The sequence below is a fragment of the Mus pahari genome, chromosome 7 (assembly GCF_900095145.1).
Source record: "Mus pahari chromosome 7, PAHARI_EIJ_v1.1, whole genome shotgun sequence".
NCBI classification, from domain to species: domain Eukaryota; kingdom Metazoa; phylum Chordata; class Mammalia; order Rodentia; family Muridae; genus Mus; species Mus pahari.
In genome coordinates, this window is record NC_034596.1 from 108178361 (window position 1) to 108187949 (window position 9589).

The 9589-nt window shown below is 38.5% G+C and overlaps 1 gene segment (V, D, J or C); it reads right to left on the bottom strand.

The window, feature by feature from the left end:
* Nucleotides 1-3135: 3135 nt before the first annotated feature.
* Nucleotides 3136-8946, bottom strand: LOC110324113. The segment is given in 3 exon segments: nucleotides 3136-3166; nucleotides 8512-8818; nucleotides 8901-8946. Coding segments are annotated over 3 exon segments (384 nt in total).
* Between the last annotated feature and the right edge of the window lie 643 nt (nucleotides 8947-9589).

Sequence of the window (9589 nt, forward strand, 5' to 3'; positions counted from 1 at the left end):
AGGCAACCTCAGTAAGTAGGAGGTGTGGGACCCTCTAGATGTAACAAAGACCTGGGAGGTTAGAGAGTCTCAGGACTCAAAGGGAGGAACCTTAGATGAAATGCCATACAGTGGGGAGAGGAAGCTTGTAGAGTCCACCTCCAGTAAAAAGACAGTGTATCAAGTGGGGGAAGGGATTGTCATCCCAGAGTCAAAAACTCCGACTTGGTATTGTTCCTGTCTTAAAGATCTGCAGGAAGAAAAACGAAAAAGAGCTCGAGGAAAAGGAGGTTTAGTGACAAGCCCAAATTGAGATCCTGTTCAGAGGGAGGCCCACAGGCCTGATAGTTTTACTGATGCTATGGAGTGCTTACAAACAGGGGTCTATCATATTGCCCTCTAGAGGCCCAACAAGCACCTGAAAAAGTCAGGTGCAGATATTTACACCTAACCAATGGACAGAACCTGGTGACTCCTGTGATTGAATTAGGAAAAAGCTGGAAGAAGCTGAGAAAGTGGGTGAACTCATAGAAAGACCATGAGTCTCAACTAAATTGTACCCCCAGGATCTCTCAGGCACTGAGCCAACAAATAGGTAGCATTTACAAGGTGATATGAGACACAATAAATATACAGCAGAGGATTGATAGGTCTGGACTCAGAGAAGTTGTACCTAACCCTGGAGAGACTTTTGGCCCCAGGGAGAGGGAAGTTCTGGTAGGATGCAGAGGTGGGGGAAATCCTCTTGGAGATGCAGGACTGGGGGGAAAGTGTGGAAGGTGGACCACTCAGAGAGTCAAACAGGAGGGGGACAAAGTTTGGACTGAAAAAAAAAGACATGCTGGGGAAGCCCCCCTTTTAAAGGCCCTCTTTGATACTACAATGTAAACCAAGGCAGTCAGTGAAAGACTGGTTAGTGCTGGTAACCGATAATTGTGGGTGCAGATACCTGCAATTTGAGCAGATTAAAGGTAGAAATCACACACTCGTCACCTTATAGTCATACACAATTTATCTTATACTTCAAGGGAGGGGTGGATACATACTCCGCACCTCTTGAAGCACAGGCATTTCTATATCCTGCAGTAATGTCTATGTTTGGACTCCCACTGAATTCCCATTACTATGCTTCTTGCACAGTAATGCACAGCCAATTGCTCAATGATCACAGTGCTGAACCTCAAAGGAAACTGAGTCTTTTATATACCTAGTTTCATATTTATTAGGCTTTTTAGGATTGGAAGACAGGAAGTTTCTTTTATAAGAAATTCTATCCATCCACTGCAGTCCTTTTTGTAGTTGTGGATTAATCCAACCTCACCAGTAACAACAGCTAATGGAGAAACTGGTGATATTGCAGGCGAAGGATGGTGGCTGAGAGGGCTTTAGCAAACCAGGCCTTGACTTATGTGCAGCTGCCTTTGGGACAGGACACTTGAGGACAAGGAACTGCAGTGAGTCAGGAACTCTGAAGCAGCACACCTAGGTTTTCCATTGTGTCGCTAAGGAACACACAACTGGGAACCTTCAACAGGAAAACAAAGATACACAAGTGTTTCATGTTTGGGGGATGAATTCACTGCCTCTAACAAAATATTTTCTAAGGTGTAAAGGCTCTGAATTTAAGCAGGTGTTTTGCTTTGGGTGGCATTCCTATGAATTTGAATGTGGGATGTTCCTATAAGTAAACATATGAGTGAGTTGTAGGTTCCACCTTGACTTTCCATGGGAATAGGCTGCAATGTAGTCTCTCTGAGATCTCAGCTCTCTCTTGTTCAGTTAGACTCACAGGGTCTTGACATTTAAGGGTGAAATGTGCATACTGGGTTGGTCTGTGGCCAGAGTGGTTATCTGTCTTCACAGTAAATAGGTGTATCAAATTTTACCCTTCATACAAATTGCTTCAGTTTTTATTGACCTTTTAAGAGGCACCAATTGGCTGATAATGCTAATATTCTTCCTGGAAAACAGCAGTGAATCAAGTATTTGTCTATGAGTGTAAAGTACAGAGATACCTGTTTCACTTCTGATCATAACCTAACCCACTATAAGGCTGAAGACATCACCCACCATCAACCCATAGATTTCCCTATAACACTGGCTCATCTTTCCACAGCACAGTACTCTGAAATTTCTATGATTTTTGAGCTATTACATAGTAATACACTTTACAGTGCACCATTTCAGCCTGAGTGTCAATAATATCCACTGAGTGCAATAAAAGATAATCACACATTATCTGTGAGTAGAGACTTAATCATATCAACAGTATTAAGATAATGTAAACCAGGAGCACAGTGTAGAGTATTAGAGTAGTCACAGATGTCACTCTTTCTTAATATGTTCATTCCATGGTATAAGGACTCCGTAGTGGCCAAGGAAAAATTTTAATTAGCTCCAGTTCAACTTTTTTTAAATATATTCTGTTAGACATATTTACATATCCTAAACAAATCTTGTAGATCCATTGAGTATAGGTTCACAGAATGGGTAAGCAAATCTTTGACTGGTTGGATTCTTAGGATGGTGTGGAGAGTTACTACTATAGTTACCACTCCTTAATTCCTATCAATTGAATCCTGGATAATATAATGTGATTATTATGTGTAAGATTGCGGTTCAGAGCATAGGCAATCTGTCACAAGCTTTGGTCCAGCTAAGTTACTGTCACTTAGGCAGCACCATAGTCATGTTTTTAAACGGTGAACCACCTGTGTCTCTACACTAGCACATGTTTCTGAACTCTTAAGTTCATAAAATAGTCCATAATTTTAGAAGAAATATTTCTACACTTATTTCCATTCATATGGGATCTTTATTCTGGTATCATTCAAAGGATAGAAGCAGTTACTTTTCTTTCTTTCTTTCTTTCTTTCTTTCTTTCTTTCTTTCTTTCTTTCTATCTTTCTTTCTCTTTCTTTATTTTTGTGACACGGTTTCTCTGTGTAGCCTTGGCTGTCCTGGAACTCACTTTGTAGACCAGGATGGCCTTGAAATCAGAAATCAGCCTGCCTCTGCCTCCCAAGTGCTGGCATTAAAGGCGTGTGCCACCACGCCCTATTAGAAGTAGTTTTTTATTTTTAAAAAAGATAATATGTGTGACCCAGGGTCCTTGAGACAGATAGCCAACAAGGAAGAATCTTTGTGGTGTAGGATTCAGTTATATTTTGAGAGTGATAATATGGAACTACAGGGAATTTTCTCAATCAGACCTAGACAGAGTTTCCAAGAGTATCTGACACATATACTATTATTATCAAAACCCCTGTTATGAATGTGACCTCATAACAGATTCTCATGGCAGAATCAACAAAGGTAGGCAAATACTAAGTGTACTATGCCCATGTTACAATTTGACTTGTCAGTCTTATATATAAGCTGAGAAGATTCCTAAGAGAATGATTGCATAGAATGCAACAAAAATGACCTGGTGCAATGGGAATGAGCCCATCACTGTCAGTGAGAAAAACACAGGTATTTCCTCAAATAGATGAAGAAGTAGTTTGTTCTGTGTATCTGCATGAGCCTCAGCAAGGTACTCTGAATATATGTTAACTGTTGTATAGCTTGGTGTTCTTGTGGGATTCCTGACAGATGGAGGTGTTTCTGCCTGTTTAGCCTGCTCTTAGAACTCTTTTCCTACTACTGTGTTTCCTCACCTAGCTTTTATATGAAGATTTATACCTAGTTTTATTGTAATTTATTAAGCTATACTTGGTTGATATCCCTGAGAGACCTGTTTTTATCTGTAGAGAAATGAAAGAACAGTGGTTTTGGAGCAAAGTTGAAATGGGGAATTTTGGGAAGAGTGGAGGGAGAGGAAAATATAGTTGCTGTTGAGATTTAAAGAATAAGACAAAAATATGAAAATGTAGCTTATTCTTTTATGAAGTATTTTATTCTGAAGCCAAATGTTAGGTTGTAAATAAAGATTTAATTTTCCATAAATTTCATGATTAAACATGATATGCATATAGATAAAGATTTTATAGTCATTGATGAAACAACATTACAAATTTAAAAAGTGTTCAAATACATTGGTGGAAACATGGAAATTGCTTAAATCAGAGTAGGAATATCTCCACTACAGGCTTTAGATGCTGTATGAAGGTACTTAGCCTCTTTGGAAACTAGGGTTCTGTTAAATTAATACATTTTAAAGGCAGTTGTATCAGTTAGAAATGGAATGTTAGATTAAACAAAAGTTTTGTAAGGAATGTCTAATGAGGTAAAAGTTGAACTAAGAAATTCTTAATGAGGCTCTGAACCTGAAACATTTTAATGCATCCATGATATTTGAATCAGTTTTGCAGGATCCAGTCAAGGGTGAAGCTTCTTCCAGGGACCTTTACTCATTTCCCAATACTTTCTTTAAGGTCCAGCAGAGGCCACAGCTGCAGCCAAACCTGAGTTCTAGATAAGTGTTTCAACCCTGGACTCTGAATTGGAGGTTTAGAAAGTGTACATTCTAATTGATGATGTAGATAGTAGAGTAAAAGATGAATAACTTCACATATAAATACTATGTCAGAGCTGAGCCTCATGTGCATAGTCCTTTAGAGAAGTGAAGATTTGAGACCTCATAATATTATAGTTAAATGAGCCTGCTGTCCTCTATCATGGTGGCAGGGAGCCTCAAATTCTTTTCTAATCAATGAATCAAATTAAGAAATTGTTCTAACTCTAAAAGAAGCAGGTTCACTAGTTTTCAATGACGTTCTCATCCTTGTCATTCTATGACCAAGGCAGAGACAATTCTTCCCAAATAGATGAAATTTATAATTTTGTATATGTGAAACTTCATCTTAAATTTTTAGAAAAGCCTCCCCAAATCAAAACTCTTGGAAACATCAGAGACTACTAGAGATAATAAATGCAAAGAGAATCTCTGAGAATTCATAAATAGAGAAGCAGCCCAAATACCAAGTTTAGATACAAGGTCAAAGTTTGTATTTCCTGTTTAAACAGAGATAAACTAAAAATAAAGGATCAAGCTTAACGACTAAGAAATAAAACTATGTAAACCATAGAGTTGATTTTCATCTGAGACTCATGTGAATATTCCTTAGGTAGAAGAGAGAAATTTGAAACCTAGTAGGTATTGTAGGACATTGACACTGGTTATGCCTCCCTCTATGTAGCTTCACACTTAGGGTATGTCCTGAGTTTCAAGATGGAAAAGTATCACCAATTTTCACAGCCTTTTTTGGCATTTGATCTTGGTGTCCAGACAGGGTCATTTTTGCCCTCATCAGGGACTTATGTGTTTTGTTCTTGTGAATTATATTAGAGTACTAAAATCTTATGCCCAGGAGGAATCACTTTCAGGATAACACAGGTTTCTATAACCTTAAATATGGACATGATGCTTGAAAACTTAAGATGGAGAGGCAGCTCAGAAAAACATATCAATTACGTTATACCTGTTGTTGTGTTGACTTAAAACTCCTTTTGTGCTGAGACCCACAGAATTGTCCTGAACACCCTTCAGGAAAGTTTGTATTCAACCTCACATGACGCCCTGATGTCCTATCAAATACTTACCAGAGTAGGAGGATATGTCCTCATGCTGTTCAGTTTTGGGTAGGCACTTCTTTTTTGATTGTCTCTTGAAAAGATTAGTCTCCCTTTTTTGAGACAGTATATTTTGTAGTGAGCTCTCTAATTGGACTTCAGTTTGATTCAATAGGAGAGAAATAATATCTGGTATAGTAAAACTAACCAAGTACCTGCCACTGGAGAGGATACAGAACTTACTACACTAATTTATCTAGGCAGGCATAATTTCTTTTTAAAATCTTTTTAAAAATAGATTTAATTCATACAGTGTATGCTGATTTCCATTTCCCCTAGGCCAGTGCTTCCAAGGTCTCCCACCCCCACCCCAATATCTCATTCCACATAAATTCACACTCTTTCTTAGGCTATCATTAGAATATAAACAATCACATAAAACATAATAATAAAGCAATGCAATATATAATAAAATCAGTCAAGTATGAATGGGACAAAACAGAAAATAACACCCCCCAAAAGCACAATAAATATATACGGATGCAGAAGCATACGTTAGCACACACAGAGAATTCCCATAAAAACATAAAACTGGAAATCATAACTTATAAGTAAAACTTCTGTAAGGAATGAAAAATGTTCTGACAAAGCATTATGAGATAAATAAGCTCCAAAAAATGCCACTAAATTTATTCTGTGTTGATCATCTACTTCTGGGAATGGGAACAAATCTTGTTTAATGAGTGAAACTCTGAGATTTTTTTTTCTGTGAGAGTAGCTATGGACTGGCAATAGCTTCTGTGTTAGAGATAGTATCTTCTGCCTATTTCTCCTTTCAGTGATGAGGACCCCGCCTTGCTTATACACCCATGAATAGTATGGCACAAATCCACTAGTAACCACATCCACCCAAATAAAAACTGAAAAGAAGATTCTTACAATGCATGATAAGATTACATTGTCGACAAAAAATAGCAGAACATGAAAATTATGATTCATTCCTTGAATCTCTATAATGAAGTATTTCACTTATAGTTTTAGAAAATATTGTGATATACAAAACATTTGCGGTGAGTATGCAAAACTAACTCTCAAAGGAAATTAGAGGAAAACTAACTCTTTACTGATCTGGGAATCAGGGAAAGAACAACCTGTGATTTGAAAGAATCACTTCAGCAATACATCCCTGTCTCTGGGATTTCCTGAAGGATTAATTCACACATACAGAACCCTTTGTAAAAGTTTCTCCTGTTTGCAGTATGAGGTGTCTGGAAATTTCAAAATGTCCTATTCAACAGGTATCAGACAAATCCTTAATTAAGGTATTAGAGACAATTTACAGATGTCTGTTGAGTACACTAGAGTGTTTGGAACAACTCAGAAATTGGAAGATTCTACTGCCTTCTGGGGAGACTCTGATTTCCAGTTTTTCAGGAGGAAACAGAAAGGAACTTCATAAAGTCAATGGCATTTAAAACAATATTTTGAATTTAACATAGATTTTCATATTCTCTAACAAAGAATTTCACTATAGGTTTCATTTCTGCCACAACACATTCCTTATATAATGCTATCCACCATATTCATGGTAGTCATATTTCTCATAGAGAAGAAATGGTTGCTAGAGCATCAGCTCTTAGCCCACAGGTCATGATTCTTTTTAGGTTTGACTAAATCTGATAAAATGAATACCCTGAATAGTTGAAGACAACATATACTGATAAGCAATGTTTTTTTTGGGGGGGGGGGTCCCAATTATCTATTCACTTTACATCTGGATCACAGATGCCCTCTCCTCACTTCCTCCTCCTCCCTCCCCACAATACTCCTCCCCCCTCCTCTTCATCTCTGGAAAGGGAAAAGTCGCCTCCTTGCTACCAACTGACCATGGCCCTTGTAGTCACTGCAGGACCAGGCATCACTGAGACCAAACAAGGCAGCCAAGTTAGGGAAATAGGATCCATAGGCAGGAAAAAGAGTCAGTATAAACACATGCTCCAGTTTTGGGGGGACCTCCTTGAAAACCAAGCTCTACATCTGCTACATAAGTTCAGGGGGCCCTATGTCTAGCCCTTGTATGTTCTTTGGTTGGTTGTTCAGTCTCTGGAATCCCCAAGCGTCCAGATTAGTTGAATATGTTGGTCTAATTATAGAGTCCCTATCCTCTCCATGTTCCTTAATCCTTTCTCCTACTCTTCAACAAGACTTCTCAAGCTCTATCTAATGTTTGTGTGTATCTCTGCATCTGTTTTGGTCAGCTTCTGTGAAGCACCTCTCAGAGAATAGTTATGATAGTCTCATCACTGTGAATTCAGGCTGACAGACACAAACATAGCATGAGGATCCAAGTTAGTTGAAGTAATGCAAGCCTAAAGTGTTCCCCTATTAATCTTCTGAGAGCAGCTCAGCACATTTCCCCCTAAATTGGTACTGTTGCTCCAATTTATTATTGCCCATCTCAGTCAGCCTACCTGTGTATCCAGGATAGCAGTAACAAATATAACTGTCAACAGTGTCTTCACATATTGTAGCAATGTGAAAAAGTTTTAACCAACAGAGAGACATCAAAGTCTCACAGTGTATCCTTGTGAATTCACTGCCTATGCAGATACAGTAGGGGCTATTTCATAGACACATGGCTGACAGGCACATTCATCAAAGTTGAAACACAGTGATCTCCAAGGAATCCAGATGCATCTGCAAGAGAATTCTGACACAATGTAGACCTGGCTAGGATCCACATTTGCCAATTTCCAACTCACAGTTTACAGAGAATACTCTGGAAGACAGACATGCATGTATCTTCCTATTATATTGAGTCATACAACCTGTTTCATGCGAGGATTAGAAACTCATTCATCCACTTCCAAGTCATAATTCCTGCCTTGTTATAGGACTGTGAAGTGATAGACAAAGCTCTTGCTTTTTCTGAGAAAGTCTTTAAGCTAGTCTTCTCATTCAGGGAGAAGCATCTGCTTCCCTTGGGTTTCTGACCCACTTAGGATGTGGTCACAACACTGTCTTGCACAGTAATAGACTGCAGAGTCCTCAGATGTCAGGCTGCTGAGCTCCATGTAGACTGTCCTGGAGGATTTGTCTGCAGTCAGTGTGGCCTTGCCCTTGAACTTCTGAGCGTAGTCAGTAGCACCAAATCCAGGAATAATTCTTCCAATCCACTCCAGGCTATATACAGTTCTCTGCTTCACCCAGTCTACATAATAGCTAGTAAAGGTATAGCCAGAAGCCTTGCAGGATATCTTCACTGAGGCCCCAGTCCTCAGCAACTCAGCCCCAGATTGCTGCAGCTGGACCTGGGAGTGGACACCTGAGGAGAGAGCAGCAGTTTGAATGTCAGTGACACTTGAATGAATGCCCCATTTTCAAATCTGGAACTAGGGAGCTCTTACCTGCAATTAATAGTGCCAATAAGAATATGATCCAGCTCTGTTTCATGATGAGGATCTGTGTGCTCAATGACTCTTGAGAAGACAGTGATCATATGTTATTGTTTGCTGTGGTTATTCTTGTATTTAACACTATAGACTCATATGATTTGCATATTCATGAGTGAGGGTTATTCTTATATAAGGACCTAGTCAAGCTGGAGATAAAGGAGACAGTGGAAACCTCTGTACAGAAGCAGGATGTGTAGGGCCAAATCCTAATCCTGAATGAGAAAGTATCCTTTCCTGAGACCAGTGCAAACCCTGTGGATATAATATCAAGGCCAAAACTTTCAATTTAAAAATATGCTAACCTGAGATACTTTTTTCCCTCTTGGTGAAAAATAAAATTGATTTTCAGGTGGGGGTAGTGATGAGGACAATAGTTAATAGAAATTTCAAAAATCCCTAAGTTATGAGAAATTGCAGTTTTCTTTCATATATATGAAAACAATAGTGGATTTTCTAGCAGGTTGTCTACGAAAATGCTACACAAATGCCTACAAGAAATTTATATGGCTCAGAAATGTGTGCACAGAAATGGTTATTTATGCAGAGTTTTCTAAGGAAATTATGGAAGCAAATGCCATGTATTTCAGCAAATCATTTAATAAAGAAAACATAGCATATAAATAATATAACCTATGTTTTTA